At 38.5% G+C, this 27,652-nt stretch overlaps 2 protein-coding genes across 7 annotated transcripts in view; one reads left to right on the top strand and one right to left on the bottom strand.

Annotated features, from left to right (window-relative positions):
- Positions 1–5,186: 5,186 nt before the first annotated feature.
- On the top strand, positions 5,187–21,601 carry GNPNAT1 (glucosamine-phosphate N-acetyltransferase 1). 6 transcript variants are annotated; one of them, XM_063715151.1, is made up of 8 exons: positions 5,257–5,387; positions 12,123–12,290; positions 13,304–13,366; positions 14,878–15,005; positions 16,050–16,111; positions 17,784–17,860; positions 17,943–18,034; positions 18,334–21,601. In XM_063715151.1, the coding sequence occupies exons 2-8, from the start codon at positions 12,137–12,139 to the stop codon at positions 18,391–18,393; spliced, it is 636 nt and encodes a 211-aa protein (XP_063571221.1). In that variant the 5' UTR covers positions 5,257–5,387; positions 12,123–12,136; the 3' UTR covers positions 18,394–21,601.
- A 205-nt stretch (positions 21,602–21,806) lies between these two features.
- Positions 21,807–27,652, bottom strand: part of STYX (serine/threonine/tyrosine interacting protein) — a 43,788-nt gene continuing 37,942 nt past the window's right edge. The window contains 1 exon segment of the mRNA NM_001159848.1: positions 21,807–25,735. Coding sequence (NP_001153320.1) covers positions 25,662–25,735 — 74 coding nt within the window. The 3' untranslated portion in view covers positions 21,807–25,661.

Genomic DNA, 27,652 nt, shown 5'->3' with positions numbered 1-27,652 from the left:
GGGTTTCTCCATGTTGGCCAGGCTGGTCTCAAACTCCTGAACTCAAGTGATTCACCCACCTCAGCCTCCCAAAGTGCTGGGATTACAGGCATGAGCCACCATCCCTGGCCAGTCTGATGGTTTCATACAGGGGAGTTTCCCTGCACATGCCCTCTTGCCTGCTGCCATGTAAGACATGACTTTGCTCCTTCTTTGCCTTCTGCCATGATTGTGAGGCCTGCCCAGCCATGGGGAACTAGGAGTCCATTAAACCTCTTTCTTTCTCTCTCTTTCTTTCTTTTTTTTGAGACAGAGTCTTGCTCTGTTGCCCAGGCTGGAGTGCAGTGGTGTGATCTCCTCTCACTGCAAGCTCTGCCTCCTGGGTCCACGCCATTCTCCTGCCTCAGCTCCCGAGTAGTTGGGACTACAGGCACCCGCCACCACGCCTGGCTAATTTTTTGTATTTTTAGTAGAGACAGGGTTTCACCGTGTAGCCAGGATGGTCTCGATCTCCTGATCTCATGATCAGCCCGCCTCGGCCTCCCAAAGTGCTGGGATTACAGGCATGAGCCACCTTGCCTAGCCCCTCTTTCTTTTTTTTGATGGAATTTCACTCTTGTTGCCCAGGCTGGAGTGCAATGGCATGATCCCAGCTCACTTTTTTTTTTTTTTTTGACGGAATTTCAGTCTTGTCGCCCAGACTGGAGTGCAATGGCATGATCCTGGCTCACTGCAACCTACATGTCCCAGGTTCAAGCAATTCTCCTGTCTCAGCCTCCCGAGTAGCTGAGATTACAGGCACCCACCACCACGCCCAGCGAATTTTTGTATTTTTTTAGTAGAGATGGGGTTTCACCATGTTGGCCAGGCTGGTCCTGAACTCCTGACCTCAGGTAATCCACCTGCCTCGGCCTCCCAAAGTGCTGGGATTACAGGCGTGAGCACCTCTTTTTCTTTATAAATCACCCAGTCTCAGGTATGTCTTTATTAGCAGAACAGACACACAGCCTCACTCATAAAAAAAAGAAAAATTATAGCTGGGTACAGTGGCTCATGCCTATCATCCCAGCAATTTGGGAGGCTGAGGTGGGCACATGATGGCTTGAACTCATGGCTGGTCATGAGTTCAAGACTAGCCTGAGCAATGTGGTGAAACCTCATCTTTAATAAAGATACAAAAAAATTAGCTGGGTGTGGTGCTGCACGCCTGTAGTCCCAGTTACTCGGGAGGCTGAGGTGGGAGGATTGCTTGAGCCCAGAAGGCAGAGGTTGCAGTGAGCTGAGATTGTGTAGCCATATTCCAGCCTGGGCAACAGAGTGAGAACTTGTTTCAAAAAGAAAAGGAAAATTGCTTGAGTTTCACTTGCATTATGGAAATAATAGTGCCCACCTTATGTCACAGGATTCATATGAGGATCAAATGAAATAATTTATAAACATGTTTAGAGAATGTCTTAGCCTATTTTCTGCTACGGTAATAGAATGCCCAAGACTGGGTAATTCATAATAAAAAGAAGCATATTTGGCTCACAGTTCTGGAGGCTGGGAAGTGCAAGAGCATGGTACCAGTATCTGTTGAGGGTCACCCCATGGCTGAAGGCATCACATGGAAGGAGTGGTGTAAGAGAAAGAAAGACAGGGAGGAGCTACAACTCATCCATTTTATCAGGAACCGACTCCCATGGTAACAGCATTAATCCATATTATATGAGGGAAGAGTTCTCATGACCTAATCACCCCTTAAGGGCCTCACCCTCTTAATACTGTACCATGGCAATTAAATCTCAATGTGAGTTTTGGAGGGGACATTAAAACCATAACAGAGAATTATAACTTTAAGACCATATTAAGTATGTACCATATTACCTCTTTTTTTTTTTTTTTGAGACAGAGTCTTGCTCTGTTGCCAGGCTGAAGTGCAGTGGCGCGATCTCGGCTCACTTAAACCTTCATCTCCTGGGTTCCAGTAATTCTCCTGCCTCAGCTTCCTGAGTAGCTGGGACTACAGGCGTGTGCTACTATGCCCAGCTAATTTTTGTATTTTTAGTAGAGACGGGATTTTACCATGTTGGCCAGGATGGTCTCGATCCCTTGACCTCATGATCCACTTACCTCAGCCTCCCAAAGTGCTGGAATGGTACAGGCGTGAGCCATCGTGCCCGGCCTGGCCTGTACCATATTTCATCCAATCTTAGACACATCCATTGTATGACACACTATTAATTTATATACCACTAAGAAAGAAACAATGTGGCTAATTTAAAATTATAATATCTTATCACTTGGAACTTGTAATACCTACTGAATACCTATAGTATAGTTGTTTCTATACTTAATTAGACATGGATTGTTATATCTAATTCCTGTGCAAACAATAAGAGGAAAATATAAATGAAATAAATTAGCTAAGGTATTCTTTTTGTGGGGGGCGGATGGAGTCTCGCTGTTGCCCAGGCTGGAGTGCAATGGCATGATCTCGGCTCACTGCAATCTCTGCCTCCCGGGTTTCAAGTGATTCTCCTGTCTCAGCCTCCCAAGTAGCTGGGACTACAAGCATGTGCCACCACACCAGCTAATTTTTGTATTTTTTCTGAGAGACAGGGTTTCACTATGTTGGCCAGGCCGGTCTTGAACTCCTGACCTCGTGATCTGCCTGCCTCTGCCTCCCAAAGTGCTGGGATTACAGGTGTTAGCCGCTGTGCCCGGCCAAGTTATTCTTAAACTTCTCATTCAGGCCAACGTTCCTGAATCACTTCTCAACTCAATCACTGACATCTATGTTTATCCACATAATAGCCTTATTTGTGCCAATGAGAATATTGTTGTTGGTCGGACGTGGTGGCTCATACCTGTAATCTCAGCACTTTGGGAGGCCGAGGTGGGTGGATCACAAGGTCAGGAGTTCAAGACCAGCCTGGCCAACATGGTGAAACCCCATCTCTATTAAAAATACAAAAATTAGCTGGGTGTGGTAGTGCGCACCTGCAATTCCAGCATTCAAGAGGCTGAGGCAGGAGAATTGCTTAATTGGAACCCAGGAGGTGGAGGCTGCAGTGAGCTGAGATCACGCCACTGCACTCCAGCCTGGGCTACAGAGTAAGACTCCCTCTCAAAAAAAAAAAGAATATTGGTGAATGCAGCATTTCTTCTAAGAATCTAGAAAAATAAATAAAAATCACCAAAGGACATACCAATGGTTCCATTAAACCAGAAGTTGAGACTGTCTCCTGGTTATCTTGGGCTGCTCATTGCCAAGAGAACCTACAGGCAAAGAAAGGGGTTAACTGTACTGGCTAGAGTGATTGACCTTATCTATTAAGGAGAAATTGGGTTCTTATGGCCCAATGCGGGTAAGGAGGAGTATATGTGGAATGTATGAGATCTCTGGGGGTACCTCTCACGAGTCTTGTGTTCTGTGATTTTAGAATTGCTTACGTTTCACTTTTTGCTAATTTATAAAACATAGAGCAGTTTGTTGTACAGGATAAATTCACTGAAAACATTTGACCAGAAGTCTGATAAGAAAAACGGGAAGGGCCATATGCTTAAGATTAGTGGTGTGTACGTAAGCATTTTTTAAAATTTTTGTTTGTTTTGAGACAGGGTCTTGTTCTGTGGCCCAGACTGGAGTGCAGTGATGCTATCATGGCTTACAGCAGCCTCTGCCTCCCGGGCTCAGGTTATCCTCCTACCTCAGCCTCCTGAGTAGATGGGACTACAGGCACATGCCACCATGCCTGCCTAATTTTCAGTATTTTTTTTTTTTTGTAGAGATAGGTTTCACCATGTTGCACAGACTGGTCTCAAACTCCTGGGCTCAAGAGATCCACTTGCCTAGGCCTCCCAAAATGTTGGAATTACAGGTGTGAGCCACTACGCCCAGCCATGAGTGTTTATTTTATTTGTGCCTTACATTTTTTTTTTTTTTTTAGAGACAGGGTCTTGCTCTATTGTCCAGGCTGGATTCAACCTCGTGGGCTCGAGTAATCCTCCTGCCTCAGCCTCTGGAGTAGCTGGGACTACGGATGCATACCACCACATCCTGCTCATGCCCTATATATTCTTTTGTATGTATGGGTGTAAAAACAGAGATGTGGATGCCATCAGCTCACTGATGTTTGAAGTTCTGAGAAAGCATAAATCAGTAAAGGAGTTAACTGAAATTTAAATCTCACAAATGAGCAAAAAATATGATTTCTGGTATATGATCTATGGGGTTCTTTGAATACTATTGCTTAAGAATAAAATACTTTGCGATTTCAATAAATTGAAAATTATGGTACAAGGCAAGGAAGGGAAGCTACTAGCTATGAGACTTTTGTAAATTATGTAACATCTCTGAACCTCTGTTTCCTCGTCTGTTAAAATAGGGACAAAGTGCTACTTAGGTAAGACACTTCAGAAATGGGGCTCTGAAAAAAGTTACTTTTCTTCTCCTAACGAAAGCTTTCTAAACCTTAGCACTCCAGACATTTCAGGCCAGGTAATTCTTTGTTGTGCGGCGCTGTCCTGCGCATTGTAAGGCGTGAAGCAGTATTCGCGGCCTCTACTCGCCTGTGCCCTCCACCATCTGTAGATTCCAATGGCATCTCACCCCAGTTGAGAGGCTGAAAATGATTCGTACATTGCCAAATGTCTCCTGGGAGGCAAAACTGCTGCAGTGGAGAACCAGTGTCCTAACTCCATGTTCATCCAATAAAGGGTTTGAGGGACTGAGAAATGAAACAATAGTCCCGAAGGAGTAGAATGCAGTGGCCCCAACTCCTAGTTTCATGAAGGCAGGAACTGTGACTCAGAGGCCTGGGGATGCGGAGCTCTGAACTGCCAGCTGGTAGGAAAAGTCCTAATTAATGGATTGAATCATGAAGGGAGGGCAACAAGGAACAAATGGACAGGGCCAGTGGCCGAGCCTTCGGTCTCAGGATCAAAGAGGCCCACACTGGTCACCACTTACGCTGCAGGGCTGAATGCTAGGTAGACGTATCTGCAGATAAACCGAGACGATGACGCGGTGGGAAAGGCCTTGGGGAGCGAGGAGGAGGAGCCGGGAGAGGCCAGCTTTGGTCCGGCGGCCACCGCCCCGGGCGCCGACGCGAGCCTCAGGCCCCGCCCCTCGCCCTCCTGGTCCCGCCCCCGCTCTCCGGGCCCCGCCCCTCGCTCTCCGGGCCTGGGCGGGTGGTGCCTTGGCCTCCGCCTCCGCCCGCCTGCGCGCGCCCTGCGTGAGGGGCAGAGGCGGGGTGGAGGCGTTGGCGCTGCCACGTCTGGGCCGCGGTTCGCAACTGTGGCGCGGGCGGTGGAGGAGGAGGTGGGGCTGGCGCTGAAGCCGGATCCGGATCCGGTGCTGTGCACACTGGTGGGGAAGAGTCCGACGCGCCTGGCTAGGAGCGCCGAACGCAGGGCCTCTACGGGTGAGGAGGGACCGGGGCCGGGGCGCAAGAGTGGAACCGTGTGTCCTGCGGGCTGGGGCGGGCCTGCCCTCAGGTTTATCTAACAGGTGTGTCTGGTGCCCCGGCCAGGCCCGCGGGGGTGTTGTGTGGAGGAGTCGGGCGTTAATCCTCGCCAGCTGGGTGCACATGGTGTGGAGCGCGGTTCCCAGGAAGTTGAACGCACGCGCGCCTGGAGCAGAGGTTAAGGATGATGGCCAGCGGTCCGGCCATACGCGGGTCTTGGCCTGGCAGGGCTGGAACTGGGACTGGGGTCGGAACTTCGCTCCCCAGACTTTGGCGTGGGAAATGAGACAGTTGGTCGCGCTCTCTGCAGCCATCGGTTTTGAATGGGCACGAACGTCCCAGGCCCCTTTCTCTTCTCCCATTCCCGGGCGCATCCCACGGTGGTCGGAGCCACTGAGGCAGCTGCTCCGAAGACCACCTCCGCACCGACTAGGTCGGCGCTTTCCCCAGGGTACAGAGGGTCATCTTTGTCTCTTTTTCCTAGGCTCCTACCCCTAGAAATACCGAGTAGTGTACTGTGATTTCTGTTGTAGGAGCTGATGTTTATGTAAGCCAAACTAATTTAAAATTTTCATACAAAATTGAACGGGCGATTATAGGATTCGTTTTGTTAGGATAATCCCTCATGAACGAATCCTAGAATGGATCTCAAGAAATTAATTTAGGCAGGATTTGCTAAATAGGGGAGAGAGCGCTAGCTGTATGGTATGATGATGTAAAGATTGGGGTCTGTTGAAGATGGTAATCGAGCTCAAGATGCGAAAACAAGAGGATTCTAGCCCCAGGTCACTTACTTGCTGTGTTACCTAAGGGGCAAGTCTTGGGAGTTCAGGTGCTGCAGCTTCCTCATCGGTAGACTGGGAATAACGCCTAGATTGTAAAGGTTAAACTAACAGAAAATACTTTTGAACATTCATGCAGTTACACAATTTAAAATATGGCCAGGTGTGTTAAACATCATTAACGAAATAGATTCAGAATGGATTCTTGTTATCGAAATTGTTACAAAATGAATATAAAGGAATCCGAAGTCCGCCCCTCCCCCATTCACCTTTACTTAGAAGGTGCCCCAGGAGCTCTTGAGAAATACATAGGCTGGTTTAGATTTGGCCTTAGATTGTGTTTTTAAAATTTGTAGATCGACTTTTAAAATCTTCATCTCCAGTGTCTATTACTTGTTGCTCTCCGTTGGTTGCTTCTAGCAGCAGCCTCTCTCCCCATTCCTATTCCAATCTGATACAGAGGCTCAGACGCCAAATAGTTGAAGTTTTGTTTAAAAAATATTCAATTGAGTGAAAAAATATTCAATTGATGTGATGACTAGTAAAAATGAATTTGGTGTATGCTTTCCGCGATATTGTGGCAGTTTGGGAATTTTTTTTTTTTTTTTTGTCCTTCTGGATTTTCTGAAATGTGACCTACAGGTAAGTCTTATTCGTTATTCATTCACTAGGCATTATTGGGCTAGGGTTAGGCTTAAACGGGTCTTCTAAACGCCTGCTAATTTAGCAATTAATCAGAAAAGGTTCTGAGGAATACTTAAGGGGGGTTAGTGTTTAAAGTTCATCTAAAAACTTTAAAGAACCTAATGATGAGATTCCGCTTCACACAACTGTGCAATTTTATTTGCAGAAATTTCCTAGTTTTGCAGTATCTGGGCACCTGAAGATGCTAAAAGATTATTTATATAAAATTACTTATTTAATTATGTTCTAAACCCCCTTGGAACCGGGTTTCAAGTCATATCTTGCTTCACCTTGCCCAGCACCTTAGTTGGGCACCAGCAGAATTTTACCGTTTGAGGATAGAGGGAGCTAAAGTGGGCCTTCAGTATGGCTCTGTTTTGTAGAATAGCTCATAAAAAAATTTTTGATGTTAATTTCTGATTGCCTGGTTAATAGATTCTTATTTCAATCTGGAATGCTTTGTTTAATGTATTTTGACTAGTCTGATTCCCATTTTCCAAATGTAGGTTCTAAGTGCTGCTTATGACTTAATTTTTAACCCTTGTACAACAGTAAGATAGGGAATTTATCTACTCTAGTGCATCTTCAGTGTAATGGTTAAGAGCAGAGTCTGAAAGTCATACTACCTAGCAGGACTGGCTACGTAATCTGTGGTAATCCAAATTAAAATGCAGCGTTCCTTGTTAAAAAATTAAGAACTTCAAAACAGTGGCAGCAGGGTATTAAACTAAGTGCAGGGCCCTGTGTAGCGGCACAGGTCAGCGGCTTCTGAAGCTGGCCCTGTTGCCTCATTTTCAATGCTCACTCTGTTCCTTATTGGCACTCTAACCTTGAGCAAGTTACTGTGCCTGCTTCCTTATCTGTAAAATTGGGATAATAATGATACATCGTTCATTGTATTTTTAACAGTTAACATATAGAAAGTTTTCAATAAGTGTTAGCCAATATTATTTAATTTTATGATCATTTGTGGAAAAGGACTGTCTCATTAAAGAAAAGTACAAGAAAATATTAGTATTTCCTGGTTAAAATTCATTATTTAAGGGCTTCATAATCCTAGTTGTTTTCCTGTATACTTCTTCCCTCTCATGAAAATTATTAACCCTATTTTTCATGTTTTCTAGACCACATTTTTATTGTAAACACAGACAACTTTATAGGAAAAAGGAATCTAGTTAAATGTGGTTAAGGTTGATTTAAATTCTCTTTTGAGTTTTCTTTGAACTTTGTATTTACAACTATATGTTTAATAGCATGACCAAAATGTTTAAATAGTGTGCTGCCTCAAGGAATTTACATTTTTAATACTGTACACATTTCACTTTATTAATACTTAGCCTGTTTATCTACATACCTGAAAAACAATGTTGCTACCTACCATTCAGATGAGATTACACACAAAAACCTGAAGGGTCCAATTTAGACAAAACACTAAAACATGTGGACTCAATTTCATCTATTAAAAACTTGTTTCGGCTGAGCATGCTGGTTCACGCTTGTAATTCCAGAACTTTGGGAGGCTGAGACTGGAGGATCACTTGAGGTCAGGAGTTCAAGACCAGCCTTTCCAACATGGCAAAGCCCCATCTCTACTAAAAATACAAAAATTAGCCAGGTGTGGTGGTATGAGCCTGTAGTCCCAACTACTCTGGAGGCTGATGTGGGAAGCTGAGGTAGGAGGATCACTTGAGCCCAGGAGTTCGAGGCTGCAGTGAGCTATGATTGTACCACTGCACTCCAGCCTGGGCAACAGAGTGAAACCCTGTCTCAAAACAGAATAAAACAAAACAAAAAACCTATTTTGAATGGCTATTAAACTTGTTAAATTTGAAATGACTGCTTGATCATCACAATTTATATATTTTCCTTAATATTGTTAGAACTAGGTATAGTGTGTGCAGCATAATTTGAATCATTTTGTGTGTGTGTGGCCAGGGGGACCTCTCAGCAGTCTACATTATAAACTACGTTATTCTTTTCTACCCAAGAATGCTAACTTTTGGTATAACATAAACATAAGAGCCTGTCATTCTTTTTGTAGTTCCTGTAACCAGCACAGTGCCTGATTCATGAATTAAAGATGAAAAAAATGAACAAGAATTTATAAACTTGAATTTTAAATTTATTGCTAACTAGCATATATCTTATTAAGTACTTGCAGTATTCCGGGCACTGCTAAGTGCATGATTGCATACAGTAATGCATTTAATTCTCCCAGTAATTTCATCTCCATTTTACAAATGAGGAAACTAGATTCTAAAAGCTTAATTACCTTAGTACGTATCACACAGTTGACATTTGAACACCAGGTATGAATCCAAAGCTCATGCTCTTTCTATGCCTAGGTTTAAATCCTGGCTCCACTAATTTTGTGACCTTGGGCAAGTTACTTAACATTTTCTCATCTGTTAAAATGTAGGTAATAACCACTCCTAACCTGTGGGATGGTTGAAATAAATGAATTAGTAAAGCTCTTTCAACAGTCTGGCACATAAGAAGTGCTGAGCAAGTGTTAACTTCTGTTGTTACATCACATCACACTACCTTCCCATAACTAGTATATTGCAGCATCGCTTATATAGTTACATAGGATTATACAGGCAGAAACTTATTATCCATCTTTAAGGAAAAGTTAAGAATATTTGCCCTAAAGCATACTGTGACTTATGAAATAAGGAACAACTGGGGGTTAGGTTATTGGGCAAATTGTTCTCTCATTAAAATATGGTTTCTTTAACTGGATATAGAAATAAGTTGGGGACTGCTTTTTTTGGATCTCTAATCCAAAAATCCAAAACACTCCAAAATTTGAAACTTTATTGAGGGCCAACATGATGCCACAAGTGGAAAATTCCACATCTCGTATCATGTACAAAAATTTTTCCATGCACAAAATTATTTAAAATATTGTGTAAAATATTTGTGCTATCTGTATAATGTGTATATGAAACACAAGTGAATTTTGACTTGGGTCCCATCCCCAAGATATCTCATTATGTATATGCAAATATCTCCAAATCTGGGAAAAAAAAAAAAATCCAAAACCTGAAACAATTCTGGTCCCAAGCATTTTGGATAAGGAATATGCAACTTTTAATTGTTGGGAAGCATCTGTTTCTTTTAGCAATTCTGTGCTGCACAGAAGCCCCCTGGCCCCAGTTTTATGCTTTGTATGATTTATTTTTCATCCTTTCTATCGTTACTTCTGTTACTTAGTCTCAGTTTTAAAACACTGCAACTAGTGAGAACCTGCTCATTTCTAAATGTTCAAGAAAGAGGGGGAAATATCATGATCACTTTTCAATAGCATGAAAAACACCAGCTATTTTTAAGCTGCTTAGATGCAACTGAGAAACTTACACTATACATTTTAATTTTAATTCAATTTAATTTTTTTGAGATGGAGTTTCACTCTTGTTGCCCAGGCTGGAACGCAATGGTGTGATCTCGGCTCACTGCAACCTCCACCTCCCGGGTTCAAGCGATTCTCCTGCCTCAGCCTCCCAAGTAGCTGGGATTACAGGTGGCCACCATCACACCCGGCTAATTTTGTATTTGTAGTAGAGACAGGGTTTCGCCATGTTGGTCAGGCTGGTCTCGACCTCCTGACCTCTGATGATCTACCTGCCTCTGCCTCTCAAAGTGCTGGGATTAAAGGCATGAGCCACCATGCCTGGCCCACACTACAGATTTTTAGAAAATCTGCTGTGAAAACAAAATCCTGCAGTGTATATCTAGCATAGCCAAGGTAAAGTATTTCTGAGAATGCCAAAAAAAAATTGAGCCTGTTCATCAATTTTCTTCTATTCATGGTTCATTGAAAAAAAAAAAAAGCTACATGTGGCCAGGCATGGTGGCTCACACCTGTAATCCCAGCACTTTGGGAGGCTGAGGCAGGTGAATCACCTGAGGTCAGGAATTTGAGACCAGACTGGCTGACATGGCGAAACCCCGTCTCTACTAAAAATACAAAAAAAATTAGCTGGGTGTGGTGGCAGGTGCCTGTAATCCCAGCTACTCAGAAGGCTGAGGCAGGAGAATCGCTTAAACCCGGGAGGCGGAGGTTGTGGTGAGCCAAGATCACATCATTGCACTCCAGCCTGGGCAATAAGAGCGAAACTCCATCTCAAAAAAAAAAAAAAAAAAAGGCTACATGGCCAGTAAGTTTTTTCTTTGAGAGGGAATTTCACTCTTATATTGCCCAGGCTGGAGTGCAATGGCGTAATCTCGACTCACCACAACCTCTGCCTCCCAGGTTCAAGCGATTCTCCTGCCTCAGCCTCCCGAGTAGCTGGGATTACAGGCATGCGCCACCACGCCCGACTAATTTTGTATTTTTAGTAGAGACGGGGTTTCTCCATGTTGGTTAGGCTGGTCTCGAACTCCCGACCTCAGGTGATCCGCCTGCCTCAGCCTCCCAAAGTGCTGGGATTACAGGCATGAGCCACCGCGCACGGCTGAAAGTTTTCTTTATTGGCAAGTAAGACTAAGAGATTACTTTTTTTTTTTAATTTCTTTTCCCCTTGCAATTTCCTGTTGAAACTGATGCCTTCTTGGCTCAATAATAAAATCCAAGAACATAATGTAAAAAATTTATGAGCCCATGAAAAGTCAGCTATTCATTTAGTAGCACCAACCCAGAGGAAAAACATGTTTTAAAAGACGTGATAATAGCCGGGCGCGGTGGCTCACGCCCGTAATCCCAGCACTTTGGGAGGCCGAGGCGGGCGGATCACCTGAGGTCGGGAGTTCGAGACCAGCCTGGCTAACATGGCGAAATCCCGTCTCTATTAAAAATACAAAAAAATTAGCCGGGCGTGGTGTCACATGCCTATAATCCCAGATACTCAGGAGGCTGAAAGAAGAGAATCACTTGAACCCAGCCAGGCACAGGTTACAGTGAGCCGGGATCATGCCACTGCACTCCAGCTTGGGCAACAGAGTGAGACTGTCTGAAAAAAAAAAGACCTGATAATAAATGGGATTTTATAGTTTAAAACTTACTAATTTAGTCACTTAGCCATTTTTTTATCTGATAGTAGGCATGATTTTTCTATTTATATGTAGTTGTGGAATTTAATGTTAGATTCAGGATAGGTTGCAGTAAAATATCTCGCATATCTGCTAAAGAATGCTTCTAATTGCATTAATTTATATTAACTTTCTCAACAATCATAATTTTTCTTCTATTAAATAAAGTGACTTAATATTCAAATTTTTATTTTAGACCTTACTAGAAAAATGAAACCTGATGAAACTCCTATGTTTGACCCAAGTCTACTCAAAGAAGTAGACTGGAGTCAGAATACAGCTACATTTTCTCCAGCCATTTCCCCAACACATCCTGGAGAAGGCTTGGTTTTGAGGCCTCTTTGTACTGCTGACTTAAATAGAGGTAATGTACAAAATCCTGTGTAAAATTAGAGTTAGCCTTCCATTTTTCTCTATAAACATTATGATGCAGATAATTTTTTTTTAATATTTGACTTTTGGACTATTTTTTGTATAATACTTAGTTTTTAGTGATGGACACTCAATACCAATGAGTGTGTGTCATGGCTACCAAATATTACTGTGAAATATTTAAAATGACTTAAATACAACATCACTCCTTCCTAATTAAGCCAAAAAGATTTCTCATAAACAAAAATTAAATTATCATGTATAATGACACATAAGGAGGGATCTTAAGAAGCTGGTTGGGGAATGAAGGCGGAAATAATTTTCCTTGGATAAGTTGAAAGGGTTTTTGTACAATTCTTTCTTTTTTAACATCTAAATTCTCCAAGTTAACTTCCTTAAACTTTGGTAATTAAAAGTCAACTTTGTCCTTTTCACAATTATCTCTTTGCTAGACAGCCTGAAGGGCCTAATTTTGGCCTAATTATTGAGTGTAGAAAAGTTAAAGATTTTCAAAATTCCAGGTGTACTGTTCACATCAATTTCAGGTAACACTAATGAAATTCACTAGAAATTACAATTTTAAAGAGTGTAATCTCAACAGTGTTACTTATACTTTAATTTACAAATATTGTATTTGGTCATATTGCACCTTTAAGTAAAACCAAATCACATATTTGGGAAAATTTGGCACCCTTTGCATTAAACTTAATGTAAAATATAATACATTGAAGAATGTATGTTCTGGGTCTATAAATACTGGATATTAAGGTCAGCACTATTTAAAACATCTTATGCAGGCAGAAGCACTGGTAAAACCTGTTATTTTTGTTATATGTAGTGATTATAGAAGAATAGGGTTCACTTTATTCTAATAATTAAAAGATGATTATAGAAAGTTCTGAAAAAATAATTGCCCGTAAAGCCCACCTGCTTAATATATTGCTTATTTTCATACTGTCTTCCTTTTGCTAGTCTCATAATTTGAAATCTGTTTTTCAAAACTAGGTTTTTTTAAGGTATTGGGTCAGCTAACAGAGACTGGAGTTGTCAGCCCTGAACAATTTATGAGTAAGTACTATAACCTCTTTTTCCTGAAATAAAGGGAAACATGATTTCATTTTTGTTTAGAGCTGTTCAGTGCCCACTTCTGTTTTTGTTCAAATAGCTGGAAATTATTCAAAGAACAAATTAGCCGTTTTCTTATTTAAATGTTTAATGTGGCTGAGTTGTTCTAGAATCCAAATGTACCAGTAACTTTGTTTTGCAAACTATCTGACTATTAGATAATTATTGTACCATAGGACCTAGGTGTTAGCTCTAGAGGTTTTTCGTTTTTTTATTTTGTAGTATTTCCCTTACTGTGGTTATTTACAGAAATTCATTACTGAATCAAAAAAGCAGGACCATATGCTTTAAATTTATTTTGGGGTTTATTTGTATTGAAGTTTAAGGTTAGCAGGCATCTTAAGAGTTAGTCCACTCGTACCCTGCCCCTCTTCTTTTAGACATAGGAGAAAATAGGAATTTAGAGAGATCCAGAGACTTGCCCAAGATCACACGTAGTTATTGCTACGGTGAGGAATAAAACCTTAATTCTGTCCAGTGCTCTACCACTGCTTTTTCCTGTTATAAAGGAAATGAAGTATTATTATCATTACTAAATATTTAGTAATATTTAATAGCTGAGGAATTACAATTCATTTCCTTATAATAGGGAATTTTGTATTGAATTCTATTTGACCCTCCTGAGAATGAGGACCATCATTCTGATTCTCATTGTTTATTTTCATTCACTGAATTTATTTCTTTTTCCCATTTTAGATCTCTATCTGGAATGAGACCATAGAAATTAACAATATGAGAGACTATTAGCCTCAATTTTTATTCCTGAATTTTTCTTTGCATGCACATGAATTAGATGAGAAACCATGTTATTTCAGCAATAGTACTGAAAATCCATTTGAGGGGAAGTATCTTTGCACCTATTTGCTATGTGACTTGGAAAAGTTACTTGGAAACAGATATGTTTTCACCTCCTTGCAAGGTGCTCTCAAAGCAAACAAGCAAGTCGTGTTATCACAAAACACTTTCCATCACAAAGGGAAAATTAAAATATATTTTGTAAAAATATTTTGAAAGCAAAAGACTAAAAATTCTAGAATTGAGCCATGTAAACATGCTCTTGTTAAAATGTGCAAAGGTTATATTTGAATATCTGTTGAGTATAAAAGTTAAAGAGATCTATTTAAAGTAAATGAAGAAATTGAAGTTTTCATTAGTCATGGAAGTGGCAACGTCAGCCATTTACTTGTATTTTTTTAAGTGTTGTTCATCTAAAATAGCTATATTAGTCTTTATTTTGCTAGCAGATATTTTGAATGTGTAGGTTATATTCCAATTGATACTAATTGCTGATATTTCAACTACTTGGTAATATTTTCTTTAGAAATGGAAGGTAAATTACTATGGTAAAACAGCTTTAAACATTTAGTAATTAAGTCAGCTAATCCTAGTATTTTTCTGGTTCCCCATAAAATTGAATGTCTACTATGTAACACTTTGTTATCCAATTTCCACAGAATCTTTTGAGCATATGAAGAAATCTGGGGATTATTATGTTACAGTTGTAGAAGATGTGACTCTAGGACAGATTGTTGCTACGGCAACTCTGATTATAGAACATAAATTCATCCATTCCTGTGCTAAGGTATGTGCTGCTTATAAGTAAAATGGATAGCTGTTTTCTAGCACAACTGACTTTGAGTTTCCATTAGACAAATCTGTTTTCTCATTGATTTTCAGTGCTTCTTAGAAATCCCTTTTCCCAGTGTGTTCTGAGAGCTTTAAGAAAGAAAATGTATAACAGTATGAATTGTATGCTAAAATTGTTCTGTAAGGTGGATCAATTTGGTATAGGCATAGAGAAACCAAACAATTTAGCAGTAATGCACAAAATCCCTAATGTTACTCTTTTAAAAAAACAACTTTGAATATACTACATTAGCATAAATTTCTGTTTCCACATGGTAATGGGTTCAGATTATTCTGTTCTAATTATGATACATCTAATGCATGTAGTGCCCTTTCATCCCTCAATAACTCACACAAAATAGTAAATAAAAAAAGAGGGAGAGAAAACCTTAATTCAGTGAGAATAAGGTAGGAACACTTGGGATGTGTTCTGTCACACTTAGGAATTTCGGTGGGGTTTCTATACTAGACATTAATTTTATTTGGATATCTAAAATAACTTGCTAGTAAGCAAGGAATAGAATGATGGATATATTTATGAAAAGGTTACATTTTGGTGATGTTGATCCTGATATTTGTTTAAAGACAATGGGGTGAGAAGGTTGGGGACATAGCCAAAACAAGTTTAGGTCACAAGTTGACTCATACTATTTCCTCTAATAAGTAAAAACATCTTTAAATTATTAACTTTTAATAGTAGTACTCTCATACTAGTAGGAAACAAACTTTTGGGCTAATCAGATTTGCCCCAGCTTCTCTGTCATATTTAAAAACAAAGGAAATGTTCAACTATTATAGAATATTCTATGATCTGTCCTTCTCATAAGTTGTAGAAATACATACTGAAACAGCCTTCGCTGTATAATATTTTTTGCATTTGGTTTCTGTTAAGTTCAAGTTTACAAAATATACTACTTATTATCAGTAAATTCTTACCAACTCGTTTTAGCTAAAAACAAAAGTAAATGCTTACTCCTTTAAACATTGTAAATATTTTCAGAGAGGAAGAGTAGAAGATGTTGTTGTTAGTGATGAATGCAGAGGAAAGCAGCTTGGCAAATTGTAAGTAGGCAGAAACAAGGTAACTCTGGATAAATTTTGTTCCAGTTTAGTTTCTTAACAAGATACTTGTTTGAAGTTCTTTTTGGCTTCATTAATTTTGAACTCATTCTCATTCCAATAGTTTAGGCTGAATTTCATGAAGAAATAAAGTATTACTATACATATTTTGCCTTAAAGTTTGAAAATTGGAAGCATACTTCTTTACAGACAGTAACATCTTTAAACTACTAACTTTTTATAGTAATACTCTCGTACTAGGAGATAAACTTTTGGGCTAATCAGATTTGCCCCAGCTTCTCTGTCATATTTAAAAATAAAGGAAATGTTCAGTTATTACAGAATATTCTATGATCTCTCATTCTCCTAAGTTGTGGAAACACATACTGAAACAGCCTTCACTGTATATACTTATCTAAATCATTTAAAATAAATATAAATAAGTGGTATTGATTTATTGCCATTTTGTAAGAACTTGTAGTTCTTATTTATTATAATTTTTAGTTTTTGAGACAAGGTCTGTTTTTGACAGCTCTGTCACCCAGGCTGAGGTGCAGTGGCTCAATCTCAGCTCACTGTAGCCTCAGCCTCCTGGGCTCAAACAATCCTCTTCAGCCTCCCAATTAGCTGGGACTACAGGTACATGCCACACCTGGCTAATTTTTAAAAATTTGTAGAGATGGGGCCTCATCATGTTGCTCAGGCTGGTCTCAAACAGTGTTCCTGCCTTGGCCTCCCAAAGTGCTGGGATTACAGGTGGGAGCCACTGTGCCTGGCCCAAGAACTTGCTTTTTAACATTAACTCTTCTGAGTTTTAAGGAATTAACAAATATTAAATACCTGCTTATGTACCAGATGCTATTTTAGGTATTTGGAATACCTCAGTGAACAAAACAGACCGATTTCTTGTGTTCTAGTCTATTTAATTTAATTTATGCTTTTTTTTTTTTTTTTTTTTTTTTAAAGAGATGGGGTCTCTTTCTGTTGCCCAGGCTGGAGTACAGTGGTACGATCACAGCTCACTGCAGCCTTGAATTCCTGGGGCTCAAGTGAGCCTCTCGCCTCAGCCTCCCAAGTAGCTGGGACTACAGGTGCACGCCACTGCACCCAGCTAATTTTTTGTAGAGATAGGGTTTTGCTATGTTGCCTTGGCTAGTCTCGAACTTCTGGACTCAAGTGATCCTTGGCCTCCTAAAGTGCTGGAATTACAGGCATGAGCCACTGCAACCAGCCAGTCATACTTCAGTCAAGGTCTTTTGTTTTTTAAAAATAGGATTTTTTAGTCTGTTCAAACATGGGCAGACCCTTCAACTTTGTATATCTTTTATAGTTTTTATCCTCTAAGGCACTTCGATCCACACTTTAATACTGGGTTTGGATTCATTAAGAAACTTTGTATAAATGTAGACTTGCTTTGTTTCCACTTCATATTAATTAGATCAATCTTGAGTTAATCTGATACACACCTTCACAAATATTAAAGTAGCTTTAAAAATGATTAAAGAGCAAAGCTATTATGTACTCATTTTATGTGGGAATGTTGACTGCTCCGAAGTTGTTTAAATATATTTAAATAAAGAATTTTTACAAAATAATTTTGGTCATTTTTTTTTTTAAAGGTTGAGTTTTTAGTGTTAACATGCATCTTAAAATTTGCTTTTCTTTTTTGAGACAGAGACTCACTCTGTTGCCCAGGCTGGAGTGCAGTGGCGCAATCACTACTCACCACAGTCTTGACCTCTCTGGGCTCAGGTGATCTTCCCCCCTCAGTCTCTGGAGTAGCTGCGACTTTAGGCATGTGCCATCATGCCCTACTAATTTTTATATTTTGTAGAGTTGGGGTTTTGCCATGTTGTCCAGACTGGTGTCAAACCCCTGGGTTCTAGCGATCACCTGCCTTGGCTTCCCAGAGTGCTAGGATTACAGGTATGAGTCCCTGCACCTGGCCTTAAATTTCATTTTTAAAGAGGGCTTAGGGTGAGTTTTGTATTTGTCCTGTTTATTAGTGAGCTGCAGATTACTAGATAAAAGTATATTTGACTCTAAGTAAAAATGCTTTGGTGATTTAAATGCTTATCAACTTACATGAATGCAATGGGAAAAGCCATAATCTAAACCTGTTTCTAAGGAAACTTAAGTTTTATAACATTAATTCATATTGTTACTAGAATCAATTTTTATTAATAAATGCTATCTCCTCACCCTACCCCCTTTTTAAATTTCAGGTTATTATCAACCCTTACTTTGCTAAGCAAGAAACTGAACTGTTACAAGATTACCCTTGAATGTCTACCACAAAATGTTGGTTTCTATAAAAAGTTTGGATATACTGTATCTGAAGAAAACTACATGTGTCGGAGGTTTCTAAAGTAAAAATCTTGTAAGAAAATTGTCAAAGGGGCTAATGCTACAAGGCTACACTCTTCCTAGAGTTGAAATATTTTGTTGCTGCAGCCAAGTGACCTCCATAAATACTGGACTGAAAAAACATTGTAATACTACAAGTATAATGACATTTAGAAGATTACTTTGGGCTGGTGGGACATGCTGTGAATTTAGATTACAAATGAATATTATAAAGGGGATGATTTTTAACCAAAGGAATATATTTTTAACTTGAATCTTTTCTTGCATTGTATTTTTCTAAAAGTTTGGCTTCCTTTCTTGGTAGTCAAGAGTATGGGTAATAAGGAGTTATATATCTGCTATCTGTGTTGCTCATTTAAAAAAAGCATACATTGAATAAGGCTGTTTATCACATGCATAAAATTAAATATTTTTGTTTCAAAGAAACATCTCAATACACTTAGGGGTGTATTGTTTCCCACATATTAAGTCAGGGTGGATAAATTAGTTATTACAACTAAACATAGTATAGTCCAACATTCGTTGATCCCAATACAGGCAAACAACCTGGTCAACCTTTTAAAGTAGAAGAAATGAAAATTACTTGACGAGATTAAAAGTAAAACAATTTAAATGTTTTACTAAAAGTTTATATAGTATAGTCTATGTAGATAAAAAGTACCACTTGTCTTTTCTGTGAATTATAACTATTCATTTGTTAAAAACACCGAAGAGCAATTATAGTGGGACATCTAAGGTCCTTTTTACACAGTGAATTAGCAAACCTCAGCCTATGTGTTTCTACCCTGATTTTTTTCATGGGTATCTGAAGCCTCTCTTCTAAGTTTTTTCAAAAATGGAGTATCACAAAATTGAGTGAAACACAATACTTAAAAATGTATTGTACTAGATTGCCAAATTCATAAAATGTTGATGGAAGCTTTACTTTTTGATGTGATTATAATGGCACTATTCTGGTCATTATCCTATTTTGATTTTATTTAATTTTTTAAAGTTGAAGAATTAAATACTTTAATGGTTCTAATCTTTCGCATTCCATGTTGCATTAAACCTGTTCATATGAGTAGTCTTCTGTTAGAATCACATCTGTGCTTTTCTTGAGTCTGCTGTTGAACTATTAGATTAAGTCATAATTCATAAAATTTTAGTTTAATGTGCTCTTTGTAAAATGAAATTGTAAAGAAAATACCAGTGTTTCTCATCTCATTGACTCACGCCACGTCATCTGGATTTTGGATTTCCCTTCATGCAGCCAGCTATAGATGGCTTTCCAAAACAACAGAAATCCTTCACCAATAGAGTGCACTACTTACCTGCTTATAGCCTATACAGACGAACTGATCTGTCCTTCGTGAAATGCAACAAAGCTAGTTCTGTCTTTTCAGAAGTCTTACAACCTTGGCAAAGCGTAGTTTTATCAGGTAAATTCTGGTAATTAAAAATGCATGTTTAAAAAATTAGCCTAGTAAGGCCGGGCACAGTGGCTCACGCCTGTAATCCCAGCACTTTAGGAGGCTAAGGTGGGCGGATCACAAGGTCAGGAGTTTGAGACCAGCCTGACCAAAATGGTGAAACCCTGTTTCTACTAAAAAAAAGAAAAATTAGCCAGGCGTGGTGGCACGCGCCTGTAATCCCAGCTACTCAAGAGGCTGAGGCGAGAGAATTGCTTGAACCCGGGAGGCAAAGGCTGCAGTGAGCTGAGATCACACCACTGCACTCCAGCCTGGCGACAGAGCAAGACTCTGTCTCAAAACAAAACAAAAAAAATTAGCCTATTTAAAGGCCAAACTAAATGCTTTATTACCTTTCTTACCACTGAACAATTTGAGGTAAAATCATTCACAAGGTTGGCACTTCAGTAAATCCCTTTAAATAGTGTTCCTAAGATATCTCTTAAATCCTCCCATAGGAAATAGAATTACAGGTAAGGTACGCCATACAAAAATTGTGTCATTGAGGACAATGGTGATCTGTAGTTTTAGTTGAGTATGTTTATAATTTTTGAAGCCATATGGTGAGTAAATGTAAATATGAAAAAAATGCTACATAAAACACTCTTAAACCTTTTTTTTAAAACTGCTCCTTGTGGAGCAGGACTACCCCATAGGCAGTGTACCCACAATAGATAGCCTTTTGTTGTTGTTGTTGTTGAGACAAGGTCTCGCTGTTGCCCAGGCTAGAGTGCAGGGGCACAATCACCACGCACTGCCGCCTCAATCTCCTGGGCTCAAATGATCCTTCCACCTCAGCCTCCCATGTGGCTGGGACTACAGGTGCATCCCACCACACCCAGCTAATTTAAAAAAAAATTTTTGTGGAGTCTGTGTTGCCCAGGCTGGTCTCTTAACTCCTAGGCTCAAGTGATCCTCCCGCCTCAGCCTCCCAAAGTGCTTGGATGACAGGTGCAAGCCACAGCACCTGGCCCACATTTTTTAAAGAGACAGTGTCCCACTCCATCACCCAGGCTGGAGTCCAGTGGTGTGATCATAGCTCACTGCATCCTCCAGTTCCTGGGTTCAAGCCATCCCTCCTGCCTCAGCCTCCCCAGTAGCTGGAACTACAGGTGTGTGCCATCACACCTGGCTTTAAATTTTTCTGTGGAGTCTCACTATATTGCCCAAGCTGGTCTCAAACTCCTGGGCTCAAGTGATCCTCTGCCTCAGTCTCCAGAGTATCTGGGATTACATATGTGGGCTACTGTGTCTGGCTGTTCACATTTTTGGGCACTATTTGCTTGTGAAAAGGTATAATGAAGTGGCAGTTACCATTTTTACTGTGTCTCATGTTTTGTATATTTTTGTTTCATCAACTAAGATGTACTGTAACATCTCTGAAATCTGGATATATTATGAATGGTTTGTCATAGTTTTGTTAGCAATACATTGCCTTTTAGTGGTGCCTAAAATAATGGTATAGTTGTGAGGTGATCTTAGATTTGATGAAGCACAGTATGCAGGTAGGCCTAATGGGGGAAGATGGTACTATAAAAGCAAGTTTTTTTTTTTTTTGTAATGACTGAAAGCTGTTCTATGGATGACCTACCCTTTCCTTTAAACACGATTCTCTCACTTCCAACTCCAAACTTGCTCAACTAATCCTTAAAAATAAACTTGAGCTGGAATTTAAGGCTTGCCTGGACTACAGACCATAATTTTGTGTGTGTGTGTGTAACCACAGTGTTTTAGAGTATACTCTTAAGTGCTTCTCAACATTCAATGTTCATCCACTCTTCTTAACTCCGAGTAAATTTGGGTTACTTTTACCCAGCAGATAACAATCTAAGTAAAGAAGTTTTGAGGTATAAGCAGCAGTATGAATGAGCTTTTCAATATTTTGGAGGTATAATGGCACAGCAGTTTTAATACAACCACCAATCTTCACAAAATAATTTTAATACTTTGTGCCTGGGCTAGCAGCATCTTGCACTGTGACATTCCTATACAGACATAAGCATTTTATCCAAGTACAAATGTTAAAAGCAGAGTAACTTAAGCAATTGTGTATACAAAGGTATACAGACACTGTAGGTTATTTTTCTTCTTGAATCATTTTTGCTGCATAGTAAATTGCAATTACATGTCAGTAGAATGTTACTGATCTATAGAATACACTTTAAACTGTGAGGTATGGCAGCTCCCTATGAGAGAGAGCTAACATGTAAACCTGAATATTTTGAGTGATTTTTGTTTTAGCTGCCACAGATGGGAAAGACAAAAAAAAAAAAAAAAAAATTCCAGCATTCAGAGACCCTAGAGACTTACTTTTCTAATCAATTAAAAAAAAAGTTTTTCAGTACTTCTCATCTATTTTCTAGCATTCCCTTATCGGAGCACTGTTGAACGAAGAAAGAAAATACTGAGGTGAAGCTATGTTTGTTATGGGATTATGGATTAAATCAGTTATTTAAAAAAAAAAAATCCGCCAGGTAACTGCTCATTTACTTTACATCAAGTTGAGATCTTGATACATATATCTATATATATATATATATATCTCAACTTTATAATTCAAGATTGCAGTTAAATATTTCTAATTCACTTGAATTACCATATTAATAAGACAATTAGAAACCTTATATTTTCTTAATACAGACATGCTTAACATTTTCTGACATTACTTCTAAACTCAGATGAAGCATAAAATCTCCCCAAAACTGCTCTAAAAGTTAAGTGGTTGAGTTGGTAGCAAAAGCTAAAGGTCACTGCTGTTTAAACATCTAATAGGTAAGAAATTAACATGAACCAATTAACTGAAATTAGAATAGTGCCATTCCATGTTTGAATATTTTCAATACTCAAGTTTCATATTTTCAAAATGGATAGTAATACAGTTTCCCTATGTTTTGATACAATTTCACTATAAATTATGGGCCCAGATTACACTTTTAATGTTGGAATTGGGTGGTCACTCATCTATTATTTAAATACTCTAGAAGATAAATCATGATTAGTTAAATTTATCATAGTTAACTATCACAAAACATCAGTGGTAATAAAGGAATCACAGAAATGGAATCAAATAGAATAAAGAATAGGAAGAGCTACCATAACTACTTAAACATTAGGTGGACAGACATGCAAGAAAAAACAAACTTGTAACGTTCTTATATGAAATAATAAACCTCATGGTTCGTCTACATTAATATTGTACTCAGCCAGGTGCAGTGGCTCATGCCTGTAATCCCAGCACTTTGGGAGGCCAAGGTGGGTGGATCACTTGAGGTCAGGAGTTTGAGACCAGCCTGGCCAACATGGTGAAACCCCATCTCTACTAAAACTACAAAAATTAGCCAGGCATGGTGGCATGTGCCTGTAACCCCAGCTAATTGGGAGGCTGAGACAGAAGAATCACTTGAACCCAGGAGGTGGAGGCTGCAGTGAGCCAAGATTGTGCCACTGCACTCCAGCCTGGGCGACATTAGAGACTCCGTCTCAAAAAAAAAAAAAAAAAAATTCTCTCTCTCTATATATATCTAGAGTACTCAAGATGATGACAGTCCCTTTTCCCAGTTTGTGAGAGACTATAATATACAGTACTGGGCAGGCACTTTAGTGACAACATAAAAATTACAGTGGATAGAAAATGTGGAAAATTACCAGCTACAAATTATCAGTAACAAAATCTGTTCTTTTGGCCAGACTACTAGAGAGGATATATGTATATTTATGAAACAAGTTTTTAAAACCTAAACTTACTATTATGAAGATTCTTTTAAGCAGAGTTTCTGCTAAATGAAGCATCATAGATTGTTATTACACTGTAAGAGATCTTTGCTGACCTGCCCAATAGTGATCTATATACAGGAAAGCTGTGTTATCTGGAACTTTTATCAACTGGAATTTTAGAAAACCCAATGCAAATCTTGACTCCACTAGACCACTGTACATCAAAGGACCTAATCACAAAGCAGAATACTGGACGACAATGAGATTAACAATATGCTGTTTTCACGGTGGTAAGATAAGAGAAGGGAAGGGGAGGGAAATCAGAAGAGGAATATCACCTGGGTCAATAGGAATTAACTCTTAATTAACAATTTTAATTAATCTCCACTCTCCCACTATGCTAGGTAAGAAAGCTTTTACTGTATTATCACATCATAGAGAGGAAAGCAAAGCAAGTAACTTGGTGTAATAGGTTACTTTGCATAGTACCTCTTGGTACCAAGGGAACATATAGAAATCATTCCCATTAGTAAAGCACCTCAAGAGAGGACTGAGAAAAGTTAGATACAAAGGAGTTTTGTTTGTGCTACCCTAAAGTCATCAACTATAAAAAGTTAAAAACACTCCTCTCTTCTCTTACATACTTAAAATAGCAAAAATGTTTTCTTAGAACTTTTATACACACAAACTAAAACAGAGAGAGCCAAAAATCCATAAAGTGACTTTACTAAAGCGAATTATGGGGCAGATCTGGACTAACTGAATGTCAAGAATGGATTAAAATGCTAATTTAAAATACACTAGAGTCTCCCACAAATCACCTTCCCCAAAGAAAAGTTTCTGTTTGAGCCGGAACAATCTCACAGAATCATTAAGACAACATAAAAGGAAAGAGTAAACATTCCATATTCCAAATAATTTACTAATGTTTTTTCCAGCCTCGTACTTTCAGTTTAAACTAATTTATGGTTTAAAAAGAAAAGAAATTTACACAAAAATGTTAAGAACTTTTCAGTGTTCTACATACTAATTTAGAGGTCATGAGGATTTAATTATTTTTTTAAAATGATGCAAGGCACTTTTATGGGGCTTCATTTAGAAAAAAATAATGCTACATTGGTTTATTAGATTCTATTTAGAATCATTTTGGACAAAGGAAAAAAGGGCTGGACAACTCTGAAAAGAACAAATACAACATTTGGCTTTTACCGCCAAAAAATGCAAAAAGGAAAGTCACTTGAAAATCTAACACTATTTTTGTGTTTAAGCACTTGGTACTATAAATCAAAACATTTTCCTTTTATCATTGAAACTGTAGTTTTTAAAATACAGAATAAACAAATTAGGAAAGTAATAAGAAAGGAAGCAATAATTAGATCATGTTAAAGTAAGGACAGCTAATTAGGATCATGATTTAAAGATTAATAATGGAACAAGAAGTATAAAAAATAAAATGGTAATTAAGCTATTAAGTTATACTAAAAAAGAAATGTGGCAGATTCCTGCATTTTGTTAATGTTTCTGTAAGAGGCTCCATCATAAAATTGAACTGTAAAATTATGTTAAAAATGTAATATATAGAACAGAAAAATGAATTTTTAGCAAACCTTAGCAAATTCTTTTGTTATAAATTACTCAAACTTTATAAACAATCCCCCCATACTTGCATTTTGTTTAAAGTAATAACTTTATATCATACAAATAAATTTCAAGTATGAAAAGTGCATTATTGCAATAATACCTCTTTGCAAGTCCAAAATTCTTGGTTTATAATAAAACTTGTAAAGTGTGTGTGTGTGCACGTGTGTGTTTTTAAAAAAAGGAGAAAAACCATCAGTGCCATCTATTGCAGAAGTCCAACATCTTAAAATGTTGCTCAACAAGTTGCAGAGAAGTATGTCTGGAAGCAACATGTAATTGAAAAAAAAACTACTTATGTTTTTACCATTTTACATTATAATTTTCTCTTGTATTTTCTCCTTCCCAAATAGAAATTCACACTCTATGATGTTGCTCTTCAGTCAGCCATTCTGTGCAGTCGCCACTTGCATGGTTCCAAAATCATCCTCTTCTTCATGTGTTCTCTTCAAACTGCCTAAAAGTTATTGCATGAAGATTAAAAGGGCACTAAAATAAATTCATGTTAAAATGTTACAATGAGTAAAATTTTGTTATTAAGTGATCATGTATACACTATGAAAATTCCACAACTGATATAGCAAAATTTAGTAAATTCCTTTGTGATAAATTACCTAAATATTGTAACTTTTTAATCTTCATGACAGGATATATTTTCCTTCTCAAGTATTATGTCTTAGGTATTGCATATAAAATAAATAATAATTTTTGAACTAGAGTGAAAACAGACCTTTTAAAGAGATAATACATAAATGTTTAGTTATCAAGTTAATTGTTTTTTAGGCACCATAAACATGTGACTTAGGGCATAAAATTTAGGAAATTAATCTTGTATTTGTATAATTTTTTGTAGATAATCTTTTTGCTTTCACAGAGGCTGTTATGAAGAGCAGCTGAAAATATTTTTCTACTGAAGCTATGGAAGTCTAGGCTGGGAGAAAGGAAGGCATGTAGCATATAAAGGGATTTTCTTTTATCTGTTCTTCACATCAGCATCTGCTAGTACAGAAATCTCCCACATAGAATCAAAGCTATCTCTGTATCCCCAAAAGTTATAGAAATTAGACTCTCAATGGAGGAAAACTTTAGGGAACAGTTAAACCAGCAGAGGGTCTGCTGTGTTTTCTGCCTAACAATGGCATGACCTTAAACTTATGCCCTACAAGACTGTTATATCAAGGTAATAATAATGTTAATTCAGAGGGCATATTCTAATATGAAGAATGTTTCACTATAAAATTCATAAAGATAAAAATATAGTATCAATACAACTGAATGAGATAAAATATCCTAGCCCTTAGGCTAAACCCAGATACTGTGATTAAGTTTCAGATGAAGTGCTGTGCTTCTATGAGAACTCCAAATAACTAGGGGTTAGAGGAAGAGTGCATTAATAATCATGTCTTCCTGAGGAGATGACATATGAACCAAGAATAGGGAGACTAAATGTGATGCATTTTAGGTAGGGAAAAGAAGACACACACAGGAAACCATCAGCAGTTGTTTCCTGAAATGCAGACATAAAGAGGAACAATGAGAGAAAGAAACCAAAAAATCAGAAGGGCATATGGCATTCTATAAATTTTGTAGGAATGAAGCCAAAGGAGGCTTTGGCAAAGGAAAAATATCAATATTAGAAATATCTTTCATGGGAATAAGTCTGGCCACAATGTACAGAACAGACCAAATAACAAGAGTTTGGAAAGGAGGCCAATCCGGACCTGAACTAGATTAAGGTCACTATTAAAAAAAGGAAGGCATGTTAACAATACGGACAAAACGGACCCTATAGGATGTGGAAAGCAATTATTAGATAGATGTGGCAAAGGAAAGGAAAAAGTCAGTGACAATTAGGAAGCTGAGCCTTGGGGATGAATATACAGTCATATTACTCACTATGGGCAGTGCAGTAGAGTGCAAAGAGTTCTATATTTGTGGATCAGATCACCTGTCCTCAATTTCCAGGTCAGTGCTAACTAAGTATATAAGCTGTTCTTACTACCTTATGTAACTGTTGGTTCAAAGGTTGAAGTGAACTGCGGGGTAGAAAAACTGGAAATAAATTAAAAATGCCTTGTGTGTTTTGTTGGGAGAGAAACAAAGGTGATAAACACAGGTAGCAAGGTCTTGGGAAAGGAAGATTTTGAGAGCACGCTTGGATTAACTTTGAAAATAAGGGGCTTAGGGTACTTCTGAAATAGCAACAGAGGGAGGAAAGGATGGAAATATTGATGGCAAGAGAAAAACAGCTCACATGAGCCATGCTACATGCTGTATTAACCACTCTCTACTTTTAATAAGATCACCTAAGCGTGTTTAGGGCCCCTTCTCCAGATTCTTATTATTTTAATCTTTACAACACGGATGTACTACT

This window comes from Pongo abelii, chromosome 15 (assembly GCF_028885655.2).
Source record: "Pongo abelii isolate AG06213 chromosome 15, NHGRI_mPonAbe1-v2.0_pri, whole genome shotgun sequence".
Taxonomy (NCBI): Eukaryota; Metazoa; Chordata; class Mammalia; order Primates; family Hominidae; genus Pongo; species Pongo abelii.
Note: the sequence above shows the minus strand (reverse complement) of the source record. Positions and strands in the feature narration are given on the sequence as shown.